Below are 18,916 nucleotides of genomic sequence, written 5' to 3' on the forward strand. Positions count from 1 at the left end.
TCGAGAAAACTATCTTTGTTTTTTTTTTTTTTTTTTAACTTTATTGAATGAACGTCAGAAGAAGAAGTGGCGGGTGGATGATGTGACAGCAGGTGCCGTGCAGTGTTCAGCGCGGACAAATGCGCAAGGTAAGATGATTATTACAGGAACACATCACCCAAATTAATCAGTAATCATAACTAGATTATTATACTGTTGCTCTGGTGCTTTTTGGTACGTGCAGGGGCGAGAACCTGCACGCATTTGTCCGCGCTGAACACCGCACGGCACCTGCTGTCACATCATCCACCCGCCACTTCTTCTTCTGACGTTCATTCAATAAAGTTTAAAAAAAACAAACCAAAAAACAAAGTTCGTTTTGTCGAGATAACGAGATAATATCTTGTTATAACGAGATAATATCTCGTTATATCGAGAAAATGGCTTGTAAAAAAAAAAAAAAAACACGTCCGCTTAGGGCTTCCGTAAAAAGGTTTTGCTATTTACCTTGTTTTTTTCTATTTTGTATTAAAGCTGGAGTGGGATACTCTTGTCTGCCCCCTCTGGCAGTGTGAGTAATTACACAAAAACTTTTGAAGCGTGCTTGTGAAGCATGCTTACTCCTAGCTGCTGCTCAGTCACCATTGTCCCTCTTTACTTCTTGACCCCTTTTAAGGGGTCAAGAAGGGGCGAGTCACTTTTCTACAGCGTTATCCTAAATTTCCACCACACATTTAAAGGAAAATATCTCTGTCGTGGTAATTTATAAACCCAAGTTCCACGATTATTACCTTAGTGAAAAGGAAAAGTTAATACAGTCATAGAACAAGCACTTATGCATTACCTGATCTGGGCTTCAGTCCAAACACTGTCAGAGTGGTACTGAAATCAGCATTGCGCAAGCCATCCTGGAGACAAACATTGATGAAAATCAGAGCAAGGCATTGTATTTGTACGGGAAGATGTTTTCAGATGATAAGATATTAAGATTCTTATCCACACAGGATATTTCACACCCACCTCACAGTCGTCATTCCCGCTGGAGTTTTTCCGAGCACTTTGACACTTATACTGTCAGGAGTGGAAAAACAAGTTGTTTTTATGATTTGACACTAATTGTTTTGCTTCAGTTTTATTTGTGGTGTCTGGTTAGACAGGTGTTTGACTGTGGATGCAAGCTTGCGGAGACTTGTGCTGTTGACTGTTTGTCTTGTAGATAGCATACTGGTGTACTTATAATGTGGCTGAGATGATAATTATAGAGAAATTACTTATGATCATCGCAGATTCTTTCATCGTGTTATCTTTAATCAAAGTAGCCATATATTAGATTGCTGCAGTTCTGGGGAGACGTGTGCACGCCCATACCTTCAGGTAATCTTTTCTCAGGTACTTGTTCCGCCTGCGATCTTCATTCTGATTGAGGACCGGTGGGACTTCGGGCCACTTTGGCTCAGAATCTGACTGATCTGTCTTGAGGCTGCCATCAAAGGAGCAGGAGGAAGAAGGCTGTGAAAGCAGGCAGATCAAATAGAAATCATTCTCTTCATCCATCCAGAGAGAAAACATCCCATGAGAAATGGGAGACATGACCAAAAACAGAGTAATTGACAGACCTGAGACACTTTCACTCATGGTATGTTTGCTTTGAAGTAAAACAGTTTGTACCTGTCCACTGAGCACTGACGCTCCACTACTTCCTTCATCCAGAGAAGCACTAGAATAAAGACATGAGTAGCATCAGTTGAAAATCTTCAGACACCAAAGACACAATGGGACTAAATGTCTCCAAGCAGTTAAACACTGCAGAACTGTCCTCTCCTCAGCCTGAACATGTAAACTATCTATACTGTTATATACAGCACAAGGTGGGTCAAAATTACTACTGAGAAGTCAAATCAACAAAATATTTTAGGAACGTTTTCAGCAGCAGGTTTTGTTTTATTTTCCAGAACGTTCCTCTTAAAAGTTAGGGTAGCATTCTCTATTAAAATCACATTAAATCAAAATTTCATAAAAAATAAATGGTCTGTATTCTCAGGCCTTAATGACATTTTCTTAACATTGCTCTGAAAATGTTCTTTCTTTGTTTGACATTGTGGGAACATTTTCCAAAAAGAAAAGTCTATGATCTGTGACCTCTCAACATCACCAAAACATCCTCAGAATGTTGCAGTTATAATGTTACGTCTTAGTCAGCCTTTAACCTTTTAGGAATATTATTTGAAATGATAAACATCCTTAAAACGTTGTATAAACATTGGAAAAAATGTTGTATTTAAAACATCATTGCAACATGTAGGTAGGTTTGGTAAGCCAAACTTAGATCATTCCTTCAAAATTCACTGTCTCTGGACACATGAGTTTTTGATCAAACAGCAGAGATAATGCTAGACCTCTGAAATGTATTCACAAAGCTTCCTAAGAAAAAGTTGCAGTTACAGTTAAGACTAGATCCTGGTAAAGATAAATTAGATAAGCTTTTTATCCCTAGGGGAGCTTCTACGGTAAAATACTGTTAGGATTAGGGAGGAGGACTTTTGAGAAACGTGAGTGTCAGAGAAGAAAATGGCCAAAAGGCAAAGAGGTGGGAGAAGTATTCTCCAAACACTGAGTGACAATGGGTTAATGAAAGGCTACAGATCAGATCACGCAGGGATAATGTTTTAAGTTTCAAATCATAAGAGATGATTACACCTCCCAGCAACCACAATAAGGTTGTAATGCTAGAAATGAAAACGATCACAAAAATAAAACACTCGCAGCTGGAAAAATGGAACAGTGTAGCGATGATGATTTGGGTTGTTTTGTGTTACTAGGCAACAGCTATCACTTCCATTTGTGCCTGCAGAGCCAAAATAGTCAGAAGATGACTGAACAAATCATAATCTGTTGCTGCCCATTACTGTTAACTAATAAATTACGCTTGTTGAACTGTTGTATAAAAGCAATATCACACTTGAGGTGGTGCTGTTGGACTGTGTATCATCACGGCTGTGATAATCTTCCTCTTACAACCGAATCATAGCTGTGATCATATATGGTACAACGGCACTCCCTCTCATGCGATATTACTTGATGAGGGTGCTCTCACAATCTGTTATTGTAATTCAGACAAGTTACAAGATATCAATACCTTGCAGTCTTACAAAAGGGCATTTCTGTGACAACCAATCACACCTTTATAAGAATGTGTCATACCTAGCAACAGAGTCAATCACACCCCCTCACGAAGTTGCTTTCTCAGAGCTGCTGTAAGAATTTTCGTAAATCACTCCTTCCTGACTTTTTAGGCAATGCTAGCTCTGAGAGTATTTTCCTAATGTTTGTGAGTACGACCCCTGGTGACCTTAACCACATGCTCACAACAAGGATTCCACTGTGTTCTTCTAGTCAGCGGGGCTGAACACATAGTAAGAGTGTACCTGCGAGCAGTCTGAGGCGGCGGCCTTGGCTTGCTGCCGGAGCTTCCAGAGTGACTCAGGAATCTGCAGACACAAAGTTACACACAGCAACAATGACGTGATGACCTGTGTCACATGAGCTGCATAGATGCTCTTGTAAACCGGAATGATATGTTTACAAATACAGCAGAGAACAACAGGGCTGAGTCAAGTTCAGTGGAAATTTCGCCAGTTGAGCAACAAAGGGAAATTCACCTGTATGCTAAATGGAACAGGAAGTAACAGTGTCTATATATGGACCGTGTCATTGCTGTTTTGTTGCTAGAGCAACAGCTCTGGTCCCTGTTTACTTCCTGTCAGCTACTGCATTAACAAACACTCCAACAGGATTGTGTATGTTGTCAAATTTGAGACGCAAAGAGTCTAGTCTTCATTTTAACAGCAGCACTGATTTTAAAAGTTCAAAGTTTGCATAAACCAGCTCACAGGAAAAGAGAGTTTATTCCATTTCGGGGATGGAAACATTTTCAAGCATTCAAGCTTAGAAACAGCTTAGATTTCCTCATATTGTGTCAATGTGATTGTAATAACTATTTATATGTCAACTTTAAAAAACAAGTTACAAAGACAATAAAATAAACTAAATAAACAAATAAACAATAAACAAATGTAGGATTGATACAGTAATAATGACAAGCGGGATAAATGATGAAAAACACAATAAAGTAAAAACAAAAGATTATCCGATTTAAGAGAGCAATTCTGAGAAAGTGTGATTTTAGAGAGATTTAAATGACGAACAGATCTCAGCTGGCAGGTTTGCTCCACAGTCGTGGATCCCAAAAGCTCCATCTCCTCTGGTTTTTATCTTGATCTGTAAATGATGTTAATGAAAAGTCCACCCACCTGTGTGCCCGGCCAGTCACTCTCCGTCGGTGAATAAGACTCTCCGCTCTGCAAATTAAGGACCGTCGTCTAGAAGCCATACATCAAATGTGCCGCAGTCAAGTCGAGGGAGGAAGCAGGAAAATACAGATAATCAGGGAAGAATGGGAAGAGTATGTGAAGTCTAGCAGATAAGAGTTTGATTTGCAGGGGTGAAAGAGGAAAAGTGGTCATGATGTAGTCATATTTGTGAAAAATACTACAAAAAACATCTGTGTGGATATAGATAAACAGAGGATTACTGCACAAGAACAGTTGTTATGAGAGCATCTTGTGCAGTTCAAACTTTAACCATCTATCCTGATTGGAGCAGGGAGAAGGTAAAACAAGAAAGAGGTGCGTTCTTTCACAGTGCAGCAGATGGTTTTAAACAAATAGAAAGTGCCTCAGTAAGTATGGGGTGGCTTTTTGTTGCATTACTATTAGAAAAGGGAAATCCACACACCTATTCTGCTGCTCCTGCTGCAAAAGTTGGACAGCAATCTTCCTCAAGTCCAGCACTTCCTTCAGCTCGTCATCCTCCTCCTCAACCAGCTGCTCCTTATCAGAACTGGGAAAAGATCAGGATCAAATTTATTATCATCTGAAATTGCACAAAGCTCACCACTTTGATCACAAGTTGAAACATTTGGCCACAACATAAGTTTGCCTAAATTCACAAAAGGTCTGCACTGAGGAGAGTGCACCATAACAAATTCAGAAAGCATCAATGAAGCTGTCAAAACACTAAAGCTTTGTTGACATAGCCAGGTGTGTCGAGAAAATGATGTAATCTACACTTGTCTCTTTGCTCATGTGATATTCATTTCTTGTTGGAGTAAAGTAATTCACTTCTGCATTTCGTTGTCTAACTTTTTGCAGTGTAAACCCTACAGACACACAAAGTCCTGTACGGTGTCTAACTAGCAAAAGAAATATATTTATTGCGTCATTTTGGTAACGAGGCCTTCATCCGGCAAAACAGTGACAAAAAAAGCCTCCTTAAGGGATAGTTCAAGTTTTTTTCTAAGTTTGGGTATATGGCGTACTTATCCATAGGCAATAAATTACATACAGTAAATGTCAGTCTGCATACCCCCAATATGGAGAGCCACTCCCTTAATCGGTTATCTATTTTGTGTAATTGTGTGACTTTGGCATTTAAAAGGGTAAGTTCGGATTCACCAAACACACAAAAACACAAACTAACTAACTGATCAAAGCAACATAGAGCGGCGGCTCCCATGTTCAGAATCCTAAAATTATTGGTTTGTTTATGGAGTCTAGTGGCTTTTATGCAAGCATAAATGGGAATTTGAAGACGTCAACAGCTTTCCTGTTGAGACAGACTGTCTGTCTGACGCAGAGTGAATCAGTGACAATGCTCTCAATATGGCATACTCTTAAACTGATATTGATTGTTTGTTTTGTTAGGTGGTTTTTATAGCTGACCTCCATCCACAGCAGCACATCGCTTCTGTGTCAGACTCCAGCCTGCTTCTCCAAACTGGGCGCATGCCGACTGACATCTACTGTAAGTAATACAATGACTGTGGATAAATACCTCATATAACCCCACTTCAACAAATCCGAACTATCCTGACTAACTCACGAACTTGAACTATCCCAATTAACTCACAGTGGCTGAGTTTGCAATCAACCACATTTCCCATTTGCAGTGGGAGGGCATAAATTCCAAACTTCAACTTACTATGTGACAACCTACAATATTATACAGTGAGATGGGAAGTAAAACAAACAAAACAAAGTGTTTATATGAAACAGTTATGTTCTAATAAATAAATGATTAAAGTCCTGAAGGTTAAACTTCCAAATCTTGGTGTTCGTAGATGAATCTGTACACAAAAAACAGCTGCAATACATAAATAAGAACTTTTATAATAAACACAGCAAAGTCTCCAAACTGCCACTGAGCAAAAATGTAATCACAGTATACATAACAATATTAGAAACAGCCTCTGGCTTGTCAAGACTTCATTCTTTAAACTGAGTGGGTCCTTGTCAAAAAATCCTTCAGGCCCCAACAGGTTATTACAGTCAATTAATACTTCATGTCTCAGTAGTGAATGAGCCTATCATAGCATTTGGAAAAAGTCAACATCAGTGTACACCTTCCACAATATCTGCAGATGTTTTAAACTGGCAAACAGCCCGCACAGAGAGTATTCATAATAGCTGCTAGCAGATTTTCCTGTGTTTATATACACGGCTCACCCCGTCCATCAAACGGACTAGTCAGTGCCACAGCGAATTATAATTCAAGCCGAGGCATGTATTGTATATTTGCAGCTCATGATAAAAGGAGCTATCTGCTCACACTAGGGGTGCGCCATCTAGCTGAGTGATCAAGCAGTCAGAAGTAAATGCTGATCAGTGTTTCTGGACCACATGTTTGCAGCTTGCATCTACTGCTTTGCAATGGCTATTTTGTAGAAAATTTGTTCACAATTTTTTGTTGTAAACTGCAAGACAGCAGCTGCAGAACCCCTCTGTGCAAGTTTTTTTTTTTTTTTTTTAAATTTATTCAGGTTCAGGAATACCGGTCGACTTGTGACTCATTACTGTAAAATGTGCAATCAAGAACTTCCACAGAACTCCTTCTGCAGTCAGTGCACAAAAATGAGTCTTGTGTATTGTAAAACGAATGAGACAAAACATGTTTGTTCAAGCATCAGTGGTACAAGATGAATAATGACCTCACCCTGACTCCTCTTTCCAGCCGTCTTTATCTTTGCTTTGGTGAGACATGTTAAGAACTTTCTCCAGTTCCTACAACAGAAAAAACACACACACACACACAGGCACATGCGCACGCACACAGACACACACACACACACACACACACACACACACACACACACACACACACACACACACACACACACACACACACACACACACACAGACACACACACAGACACACACAGATACACCAACACACAAACTCCATGTCAGGAACCACTAGCCAGAAATTGATTTAATCTCCTGTGGACCACTAAACTCTTTCTCAAGTTTTTAATCATCCTTCTGATATTGATACATACCTTTATACAAGACACATGACTGCTCTGCTGCCCGTCACACTCTGACAGAGCAGGATCCTCGTCTGGGTTGGGGTCTATAAAGTCATAGAGATCCTGATCTGATAGAGGGAGGAAGCATCCGCGTTCATCAAATAAACTGTCACATTTAGGCACTTCATTCAACCACCCCGTGTCTCTGTTTATTGCTTTCAAAGGGAATGTGTGATACTTATTTTCGGTAACCTTTGCAAGAATCCATTTTGGAGAGGAGCGACAGGGCATCAGCACGGGCTGTCTCTGAAACCTGAGAGTGCAGGCTGACGGTGTCGTCGTCGGAAGGCTACAGGAGAAAAAAAAAAAAAAAAAATACAATTAGTGCCTTGCGGTTGTATGCCTCCCCACGCCAGTCAAGTTAAACTTACAGTGTACATCCATGTCGGTGAAAACATGGATGCTTCACACGCATCTTAGCCCCCGGCAACACATAAGATCTCTACAATCAGCACAGTGTTAAGATTAGTGTCACCAATTCAGTATCTGACCAAATGTCTCCCCTTTCTGTTCATGAGATATTATGTTGAGTAATGGCCAGAAAAATTATGTCATTGTGAAGTTAACCTTCGACCTTTTGAATATATAGCCAAAAACATTTTTTTGTGAAGTTACAATGACCTTGACCTTTGACCACCAAATTCTTATCAGTTTATTCCTGAGTTCATGTCTGAGCAAATTTGAGGAAACTCTCTGAGGGCGTTCTAAACGTACTGTGTTCATGAGAATGAGACACACAAGATTACAGTGACCTTCACTTTCGACCACCAAAATCTTATCAGTTCTTCCTTGGGTCAAAGTGAACGTTTGTGCCAAATTTGAAAAAAATGCCCGCACAGTGTTCTTAAGATATCGCTTTCACAAGAGTGAGAAAATCAGTTCATTGTTAAGCCCAAGTGGACGTTTGTGCCAAATTTGAAGACATTCCCTTAAGACATTCTTGAGATATCGCATACACGAGAATGGGACAGATGTACAGACAACTTGAATACATAGGGCCTTGGCCATGCTATCACACAGGCATGAAAAAAAAAGGGTACATATAGTATTTTAAAACTCTAATTACTTGTACAGTATTTAAGTCTTGTAGTTTCATGCATTTGACAAGATTAAGTCTCTAAAGTTTCACAAGAGTAATGATAAAATACACTGACTCAGCAGCAGGAAGGTTACTCGTGGGTCAGAGGTAGACTTCCACATGTGTTTCAAAATTGTTGACTTTTCACAACAGCCTCTGCTTTCTTGACTCAGCTGTTCTCCATGTGTCTACGAGTCACCCTCAAAGAACTTCCCACCTCAACCACTCACCCCTGATCACCCACCTGGCCTGGACACCCAGCACCCCATTAGTCAGTCTACCCAGTCCCAAGTTAGTTTCCTGCTCTTGCCAGATATTCTACTTTTGGCATACTTCTCAGGCCATGCTTTGTCCACTCTGCCCAACTTTTCTCATGATCCTCGGCCAGTTTTTCTTTGCCAGCATAGTTTGACCTAATTTGATTTGTTTGCTGTATTTGTCTACTTTTCAAACACAGATCACCAGGCTGAATTTCAACCTCTGCTGTTTTGTCTGGAGAGTCTGCTTGTGAGTGCTACTGCCAGTGTAAGTGTTTTTCCATTTGTTAGATTTATATCTTTAAAAAACTCAAACTAATACCCTCTGGCTGGTGGCAGTATATCAGAAAGAAAGGGTGTGACATTAATGCAAATTTAAAAATGTTGCATTCTGGTAAGTAGTTAAATATGATGACATCTTCATCATGTGTTGGTAATCAGTTGATCTTGTGTGACTAAACTCTGACCTCAGTCGTAGACAGCCTCTTGTCACCATTGTCACTGCCGATTCCAGAGTCAGGCCCGTGGTTCTTACTGGGATAAAAATCTTCCATGCTGGAAATATGTAAAACAAACTGCTCATTAGGGCTATATTTTTGCAACAGGTAACCATAAAATCAAATATCCAAGCCCATAGTAATGAATAGGATAATATAATGCATAAACTCTTGTCGATGTAGCATTAGTAGATGCAAATAATATGTAAGGAAGGACAGGGAAAAAGGAAGTTGAAACAATGGCAATAAATATGCCATAAATGTGCCAGTACCTATCTGTAAGTGGCTGTGGAAGGCAACGCTTGCCAAGGGAGGGGAGGTCCAGGGTGTCCGGCTTCTTGTCCATCCTACACGCCTGGATGTTCAGGTACTTGAATATATGCACTTTGCCCTTGAGACAAATCTGAAACGTACAAATGCATAAAAGATCCAGAAATCAATCTAAGTGCATCATCTTGAAGGATGCCTAAATTCCTAACATACTTCTCTAAGGGAGAGAGGAGACTTGCTGGGGGAGCAATGAGCATATCGGAGCAAAGATGGAGGGCGCACTCCTAATCGCAAACTAATTCTTTATACTTTCAGAAGGTACTGCAGCTACCCTTACAAAGTATGTACTGCTGCATGACAGCTTCACACAATCAGGACATACTGCTTCCTTATTACATTGTGCCCTAAACTTTGATCCTCTTGCTCAAATATCTGTTACCATGGAGACTGAAGAAACCACCATTCTCAAAGACCATCAGTGACGGAGATAAACCCGGACAGCTCTACTGTTGTTACCTGGCAATAAACGTAGCTTAATCCAATTATAACTGCATAAATTGTAGATTGAAAAATTTTGATGGATGGATGGATGGATGAAGATAGATAGATAGACAGATAGACAGACAGACAGACAAGTAGGTAGGTAGATAGACAGATATGTACATATATATATAGATAGGTAGATTTATACTTTATTTATCCCAAAGGAAATTCATAAAATTACCTACATATGCATTTCTGGATCTTTTGTTGTTTTTTTTTCTTTGTAATCTCTATGATTATTTTGTTCACTTAAAACATTAATATAGGCCTATCATACAGTTATATTACTATTTGACTGGTCATTAGTCACTTGAACGCACTGTCATCTGTCACTGTGGTTTCTGTCAGCTGTCATCTGTTTGCAGCTCAGTCAATGTGACAAATCTGCTGCTGCGCAGAGGATTGTGGGCCAAAATAGCCAGAAATCATGCTGGCTCGCATAATGCAAAATCCAACCGGATATAGAACTTCCTGGTATTTTTGGCATACTGCTTCTGACATACTCTGAATTGGGACATACTAAATGTTTTTTCTGGCATACCATATAGTATGGCAGTATGGGTATTGGAAGGCACAGGGAGTCTTTTTGGCACTTGTGAAGAACAATAGACACGTGACACAATGCTAATGATGCAGCAGGCAATATTTAATTGAAGTCACTTTCAGATTGTGATTTTTAATTGGCTGTTATTTTGACTCCTCTCTCCTCGTGTCTCTTCCTTTCCCCCTTCCTCACATCTCAGATGGAGGGGACTAAGACAGAAGGAAAAGGGTTGAGGATATACAAACTCAGATAAGAAAAGGGGAAAGTGAGTCTAGAGTGTGAGTTGTAAATATGTGTTTGTTCATCCACTAGATGGTGCAACTGTACCAGGTCCATTACAGTGAGAGGAACATGACAGCCTGTCAACCCTACTACAAATAGAAAACCCATAAAAACATTTGTGCTGCAAAGTGACATCATATATATCATTGATCCACACATCAAACGCACAAACAGCATTGTGAAATGAAGGCACCCACCTGTGCTGGTGGAGACTGCATAGGATTGTTATCTAGGATGATGTGCTGCAACTGCCTGAGTTTCCTGTAAGCTGGAGGAATCTCTGTGATCTTATTGCAGGAGAAGTCGAGTCGGATGAGAGGCAGGTCAGCCAACTCTGCAAGTACAGACCAGAGAACAGCTTTTGAATGTGATGCGTGATTTCTTATGCTGGTGATAGACCTAATCAGATAAGGACAACATCAAAAAGTTAAAAGAGTTAACATTGGTCTTATCTCCTAGGCTGATCCAATGAGTACAGGTCCTTCAAGGACTGTTTTCCATCTTGAAGGGAGGTTTACCCAAAGATCAAAAATATTTATTTTGACTCATACCTGTAGCTCTATTCATCAGTCTGCATTGTTTTGGTGTGAGATGTCAAATGTTGGAGATACCATCTATGTGGGTTTCTGCCTTTTCTCCAGCATAATGAAACTAGGTGGCAATTGGCGTGTGGTGCTTAGAGTGCAAAAAAATACATTTGAAAAAAAAAATCAACAGCAATGTTTCTTCCCAGTCATTCAAGAGAATCCACAGAGCTTGTTATCAGCAGTTTAATGCTGGAACTATTTTCTTTCTACCGAACTTCACCCTCCAACTGGATAACAGTGCTGCATGAAGCGTGCATACACTGCTAGCTCAGTGGTGCTAGCAGTGGATGCACGCTTCGTTCTGCGCAGTTAAAAGGTTGGTGGGTGTGAAACTGCTCACAACAAGGTCTGTGGATTATCTTAAATAACTGTGTCATGATATCTGTAAAGAGATGTTGATGTTGAGTTCTTTAAATGTATGCCTGTTCTAACCAGTTCTTTAAATGTAGTTTTTTTGGCGCTTTGAGCAACACAAGCCGAGTGCCATCTAGTACCATTATATTGGAGAGAAGTCAGACATCTCTATAACTCAAACACTCAGCAACGCACACCAAAACAACCTAGATTGAAAAATAGCACTAAAGGTAAGAGGAAAAATATGTATTTTCGAGTTTGGGGTGAACTGTCCCTAACTGACCTAAACACCCTTGACCAATTAAGGTGCTCACAGTTACAGCAACTCTTTATACAACAGCCCTTTAACATGTAAACTAAAATAAATATAAAATATAAACAAAATCAGAGGCTTCATGGTTTATTGCGTTACATCTTATAATTGGTTAAACATGTCTTAACTCCAGGGATCCCTCCCCTCTGTTGGATGACAGCATTGCTTACTATATGTCATTCACCAAGAGGATTTTGGCTGCAGTAATTGCAACATGACAGCCAACACAAAACAAACAGTTGCGGTGTCAACCTAAGTAAATGATGGGGCATCTCTAAAGAACGTGATGAGGGAAAAAATAGGATATCATAAGGTGTGACAGACTGACCCTCAGGCAGCATGTGAAGACAGTTCTTCCTGATGTTGAGTTCTCGTAAGGCATGGAGCCTCCCCACCTGAGCTGGCAGCACCTGGATCTCATTACAGCTCACATCCTGCAAGGGGAGACAAAGTGTAGGAGATGAGCTTGCTCTAGCAACACACAAGCTCATATGCACTCACACACACATACACACCACTCACCAGTTCCATCAACTCTTTGGCCTTGCCGATCTCCTCGGGGACAGACACCAGTTTGTTGTTGCTCACAAGCAGAACTTTGAGGGGGAGGCTGAACAAGTATTTTGGCAAAACTGACAGGAGATTTCGGCTGTAGAGAGAGAGATAAAAGATTGGCCTACTTTTAAAACAGTACACAGAAGCATGTAATACTGGTCACTGGGAATTGAGTTTCAGCAAAAGAGGAAATGCTTCTCTTTCATGAAAACAGTTTTGCCCAGTTTGTGTACAGAAAAGGGAACAAGCACTTCTTGAGAGATAGAAAACTGAACACACAGTGACTTTTGTTAAACGTATCTAATGACAAACAGGAGCCAAAGTGAAAGTAATGTGTTGGCAATGACCCACCTGATGTCCAGATAAGTCAGCATCTGCAGGTTGATAATGGCTTCTGGGATGCACTTGATGCAGTTGTGGTAGAGGTTGAGTGACTCGAGGGGGGCGAACAGACACACTTCTGGAGGGATTTCTGTGAGGCGATTCTTGGACAAATCTGCGAGGTGGAGGAACGGGAGCTAATTAAATATGTGCGTTCTGAAAGAAACAGGTTAAATACATATTCTAATCTTTTCAAAATTTGGGCATCGTCCATTATGTCTGCTTCAAGCATGAGGCTTAAAAGACAAATCAATACATGACAGAGCAGGGGGGAGCGCGCCTCTTCATCGAACACTAGTCTAAGATTACACCAGAGTCTCAGGCCTTCAAGGTTTGAGTGCTACTGGTGGTGTAATTTCTCAGTATTTTCAATATTGATCTCACTGGGAGTGGCACAGTAATGACTGTAGATTTGTATGAATATGGAAAGTGTTTGGACTCACTCTACAGCTTTGCTTAATGTTGAAAGATCAGTTCCAAGCGTCAGAAGATAACCGCTAACTGGTTTTTGTTTTTTTTTTTTAAAGGGAAATTTTGGCTGCTTTTGGTACGGAAGTCTGGTAGGATTTCTGTGCCACTGGTCGTTGAAAATAATTTAAAATAAAAAAATATGCATAACCTGTTACAGATTTTTGAAAGCTAAGATGACATTAGGCGAAAGGCGGGGTACACCCTGGACAGGATGCCAGACTATCAAAGGACTGACACATAGAGACGGTCATGCTCACATTCACACCTACAGCCTATTTAGAGTCACCACCAACCTGCATGTCTTTGGACTGTGGGAGGAAACCGTAAAACCCAGAAAAAAAACACACTGACACAGGAAGAACATGCAAATTCTACTCAGAAAGGCCCGAGCTGTTTAGCGGATTAAAACCCACAACCCTGTTGCTGTGAGGCTACAGGGCTAAACACTGCACCACCTTGCTGCAGGTGTGTTTATTAGCCCAGACCTTTGTCTGGGTTCTGGGGTCCCTTATCTTGCATTCTTTTAAAATAAAAAAACTCTGTTGTGCTTTTTTCTAATGCACACTGGCACCTTATTTATATTCAAAGTACAAAAAAAGATTCCTGTGTGGATCAATTAATTTTTATGGTAAATTAGAAAATAGTCGGCGGGCAAACTGGCACCGTATTGTGGGCCAGATTTGGCTTGTGGGTTGTAAATTGAAAGTACCTCTACTAATGTTCAGCTGGTATATTTTTTATGTTAACTATCTTAGTCTAGCATGACATCATGCAAACATTTGCTAAATGGCACCAAGGCTATTAAATGACGGCTGGGACGTGCTCCCTGACCCCATGTGAGCTGTGGGTTATTACACATATGCAATGCAACTGGAGCTGAAATGCTGAGGGGGTGCAGCAGACAGTGACAGAACTGAAGAGACGGTGTCCGCTCATGTGCACTTGGCCTTGACAGAACTTTTAGGGTACGCTTGAATGGATGGCAGCCGATATACAACAGAACTTTTTATATGCAACATAGAAATCATTTACTTATTGTCTTTTATTGAGGGCAGTTTCAGTAATTTGTAGATTTGCAGAATTGTAATTCTCACCCATATCTTCATTTTTCACATAAATTATACTCTGTTCAAAGGCAGACTGCAGACGCCTCGGTTTAACAAATCAATCATCCCCATCTTCTTTAATAATGCGCCAGCTATTGAGCCTTTGGGCAACTGCAGACCAGGATTTACTGCACTTGTGTTGTACGCCAAGTGTAAAACTTGATATGACAGCGTGACTTCTGTTTTAGAACTCCTTGATGAGCACTAAACACACAGTACAGCTGAGGCTCAAGGGAATGTATTTGCTTTTGCTGGTATTTAAAACCTGTAGTGTAATTAACATTATATCATGCATACTCTTATCATGAAGGCCCACCAGCAGATAAAGAAATTAATATACAATGCTTTTCAGTGTAATATTCATTCAGAGTGCAAAAAAGAAAAATACTTCAACTTAAGGTCGATGTTTAGTTCTTGTTCTCAAAATATCATTTTGTGATATTGGCAGAAATCAGCATATTTCATTTTAAAGCCAATATCTGCCGATACCAATGACGTGCCAACATTATCGTGCATCCCTTACCGTGAATGTCAACCACATAGTGGCGCTAGACGAAAATAATTTTCAGTCTGGACCAAAACAGGAGAACGGACGGGATCGAAAAAATGACACTGCCACAGAGCTGTGTTGCTCGTGAGGCAAAAAGCATTACATATATTTTCTATGGCTATTGAGAGATAATAAATATTAATCAGGCACGTGTTGTAAAATGTGGTATCTTCCTGTATATTCAAAGATATTCCATATATATTATAACACTATATTTTTCAATATGTTGATTACTTTAGTTGCATGAGAAAGCTACGGTTAGTAATGCTGAATCAATAATAAAGGATGAGCTGTAATTAAAAGTGTGTGACACAGTTAGCACAGACCTGCCTATAACCCACGTGCTCATTGCTTTACTACTGAAACTAGCCCACTGCAAAATCACAGCCCTGCACTGACCACACGAAAGTAGGTGCCACTATTCTGCGACCAGGATGAGTATAATCTCTGCTCTCAGCTAATGAGTGCGGGCACAGCCTCCCATCTGCCTCTTATGATAAAATATTTAGATACTGGCTCTCTTGCCCAAGAACTCAGAATTCAGCACTTTCCCATACACATGCATCTCGTACTAAATCATAAAACACATCATCAACTAGACTCATGCTCCCTCTGGAGGTCTGCATTCTTATGCATGCTTTTGGATCACGCACAAAGCCTGAAATAGGGCCCTCAAGGTTGCTGAATCATTCACACAGACCGAGACGTTCTCCATGCACGCACACAAATACACACACGCACGCACGAACACACAAATCCACACTATCTCTCTGTCACTATTTGTGCCGTGTATTAAATAAACCTTGACACAAACAGCATCTGTTTAAACAAGAAGTATGAGGAAACATGAGGAATTATGAGGACAATACATGTAAAGACATATCGATAAGACTTCACCTTCAGACACTTATTGATTCAGCAGCTGCAAACTGGTGTGTGTGTGTGTGTGTGTGTGTGTGTGTGTGTGAATGATCTTGTCTCCTAAATTATCTCCGGGTGACACGATAATTAGAGACCTATGTGGTGAAGCTGCACAGCCACAGATAAAAACAGCTTTCAATTATTCTGTCCCCCCTCACTGATGCGCCACAGCCATACACTCCTGCACCTCCATCCCCTTAATGCACGCACTTCCAAACACCCTTTATTAAACAGTTAAGCTATATGGGCTTTACTGAAAGCAAACACTCTCTGACCTGCTGCTAAGAGGTTTCTGTTTACTGTGGGCGGATTAGAAACGTCTAGAAATCTCGACTCCCCGAGCTTACAAGACGTTTTAAGAACTGTTTCAGTGCCTTTAGATAGGCTCTCATTTCTGACAAGCCTTAAATGACCAACAATAGACCCGACAGGCCTCGCTCTCTGGCTGTGGCCTGAGCTCTGACAGCAGCCAGCAAGCAGAAGTGAGAGGCAGACCATGAGACAGTCAGTAGCACATAGGGAAAAGAAGTCGAGAGGTTAAGGGAAACAGAAATTACCACGCGGGGAAAGACCAAAGCCGAGGTCACGGGGCTTACTCGTTTTCCATTAAGAGTAAATTCTCCCTCTCCCTGAGGCTCAAACCTTGATGCTGTAACCCAGCTGCACACAGACGACTTCCCCGCTTCCCTCCCTCCCTCCATCCAAACAACTGGGGCTTCTTCTTTAGCGGTGGAATCATGTGGGTCGATAGGCAATGGGGGTGGGTGGAGGCGGTCTTTGTGAGCCTGTCCATCTCCATCTCCCCTTCTCCCTCCTCCAACTCAGGCCATGCACCATCTGCAGCCCACAGTGGGCCATTTATCCACCTGCTGGTCGCCCAGAGCTCCCGCAGGACAAGGCCCGCCAGGCAGACAAGCCCTCCACCACCAAGGCTCCACTGTGCTGAATCCTCACGCCAAATCAGCATTCTATTCATTTATGATGCTAGTGCAGATAATGTCTGGTTATGTTGTCCCATGACACAGCAAACTCCGTACTAAGAGACATCCTGCTCAAGGCTGGAGGAAATAATAGGCTCTTCACTGCTGCAGAGGGATTATGAACAGGAGATATTTGTTTCAACATTGCAATTAAAAACTTCAACCTGTGATCATCTTTATATAACCCAATAAAAGTATCACATATGGTCTATAGGAAATTCCACAATGCACAATCTAACCAAAATAATTAAAAGTACCATATTATGCTCATTTTCAGATTCCTACTTGTACTTCGGTTTCTACCAGAACATGTTTACATTTTCTAATTTTCAAAAATCACACACTTTTCTCACAGTCTGCCTGAAGGTACCTGTATTTACCTTAAGTCTGAAACTCTCCGTTTTAGCACGTCTATTTAAGCCCCCCTTCCAATAAAGCCCAGTCTGCTTTGATTGGTTAGCGTCTCCAGGTCCTTCCATATCTGCACTCTCTGCGACTTTGCACCATCACTGCAACCTGAAATGACTGTAACGACACTTTAGCAGCAATTTCTACCTATTATATAGTACAGTTGTGACATCACAACTTCATGGAAGTCCTGACAGCTCCTTCAAAGTCACAGTGTCTGAATATGGACTGTGTGCCTTCGTCTATGGATTGATCGTTTCGATCCTTTCACTGTATTTATATGGCACCTATACCTGCTTTTTATTACAAATAATATGGAAATTGGACTTTTGCAATAAGGGACCTTTAAATCCTAAAGCTCTTTTATAGCACCTCCACAACTTCACTACAAGTTTCAGATTACGAAAACAGGGAAAGAGCCTGACAAAAACACGATTAATTGGGGTTAATTACTGGCGCCCTGTGACAGACGTGACCACAGTGTCTGGCTGGCTTTTGGATGTGGTCTGGAGCCGAGCAGGAACCTTCTGTGAGAAAAGTGTATGCCTGCGTATGAATTCAGGTGTCTGATGGTCAGTGAGCTGCCATCAATCTGCTTCTGGAGATACACTAATGGGACTCCTCATGAGGATTTCAAGAGCCGTTACAACAACGATAAGATGAATGGGGCCAATTAGGCCTTCATTGGGTGTTTACAGTCAAAGAATCACTGGCAGTGTTTGGGAGAGGATCAGTCCAGTGGTGTGCTACCTGCAGGTGAGCTGGTGAATGGCGATGGAGTGGCTAGGCCAGCACACTGTTGTGTGTGAGGTTTGCCCTGGGGCAAACTCTGGATCAGTTGTATTTGGTAAACTACCTTGTGAGGGTCGTCTGTGGGTGACATTTCATTTTCACTGTACTTCCAGTCAGGCACTAACTTGGCACATTACATTCACAGAGGCTGGGAGTCCTCCCCCAGGAAATTTCCTGCATTCTATCAATTTGAGACCCATAGACTCTAGAAAATAATGGACATAGCCACTGTGACGTCACCCATGTGTTTGTAGATTTCCATGTTGAAGCCTCAAGTTTAGCATTTTGGCATGTCCCCTACATCCCCCCAAATCTACAAATCCATGTTCAGCAGCCCTATATAGACAACACAAATACATTTTTGTGCATATGCAGACAGATTCACTCTTACACAAAAAACATACACAGAAACATTCTTATAAGCACTTTAAATATTATTGTTTACATAATAATTGATTTACAGTTACTGGTAAAAAGTAACTGCTGGAAAAAGTACACAGCAAAAAATGTTTGTTTCTCATATATTTTCAGTTTTCCTTCTTTGAAACTTCAATTCTAATAATATATTTATTTTTTTCACCTTAGTCTTTGACTATTACAAAGGCTGACTGAGTGGATTGAAATC

General features: G+C 40.9%; 1 protein-coding gene across 3 annotated transcripts in view; it reads right to left on the reverse strand.

Moving 5' to 3' along the window:
• lrch2 (leucine-rich repeats and calponin homology (CH) domain containing 2) overlaps positions 1–18,916 on the reverse strand; it is a 41,509-nt gene that overhangs the window by 13,695 nt on the left and 8,898 nt on the right. For all 3 annotated transcript variants that reach the window (XM_088088826.1, XM_042498880.2, XM_042498882.2), the window contains 16 exons: positions 13,034–13,178; positions 12,650–12,776; positions 12,456–12,561; positions 11,071–11,207; positions 9,507–9,637; positions 9,205–9,292; positions 7,595–7,691; positions 7,373–7,470; positions 7,030–7,097; positions 4,774–4,878; positions 4,290–4,358; positions 3,405–3,467; positions 1,648–1,696; positions 1,348–1,488; positions 1,000–1,050; positions 824–887 (listed from right to left, as the gene is read on the reverse strand). In XM_088088826.1, the coding sequence (XP_087944952.1) occupies positions 824–887; positions 1,000–1,050; positions 1,348–1,488; positions 1,648–1,696; positions 3,405–3,467; positions 4,290–4,358; positions 4,774–4,878; positions 7,030–7,097; positions 7,373–7,470; positions 7,595–7,691; positions 9,205–9,292; positions 9,507–9,637; positions 11,071–11,207; positions 12,456–12,561; positions 12,650–12,776; positions 13,034–13,178 (1,539 nt within the window). The remainder of the gene's footprint in view (positions 1–823; positions 888–999; positions 1,051–1,347; positions 1,489–1,647; positions 1,697–3,404; positions 3,468–4,289; positions 4,359–4,773; positions 4,879–7,029; positions 7,098–7,372; positions 7,471–7,594; positions 7,692–9,204; positions 9,293–9,506; positions 9,638–11,070; positions 11,208–12,455; positions 12,562–12,649; positions 12,777–13,033; positions 13,179–18,916) is intronic.

This window comes from Plectropomus leopardus, chromosome 15 (assembly GCF_026936395.1).
Source record: "Plectropomus leopardus strain MGB_pleo_1.0 chromosome 15, ASM2693639v1, whole genome shotgun sequence".
NCBI classification, from domain to species: Eukaryota; Metazoa; Chordata; class Actinopteri; order Perciformes; family Serranidae; genus Plectropomus; species Plectropomus leopardus.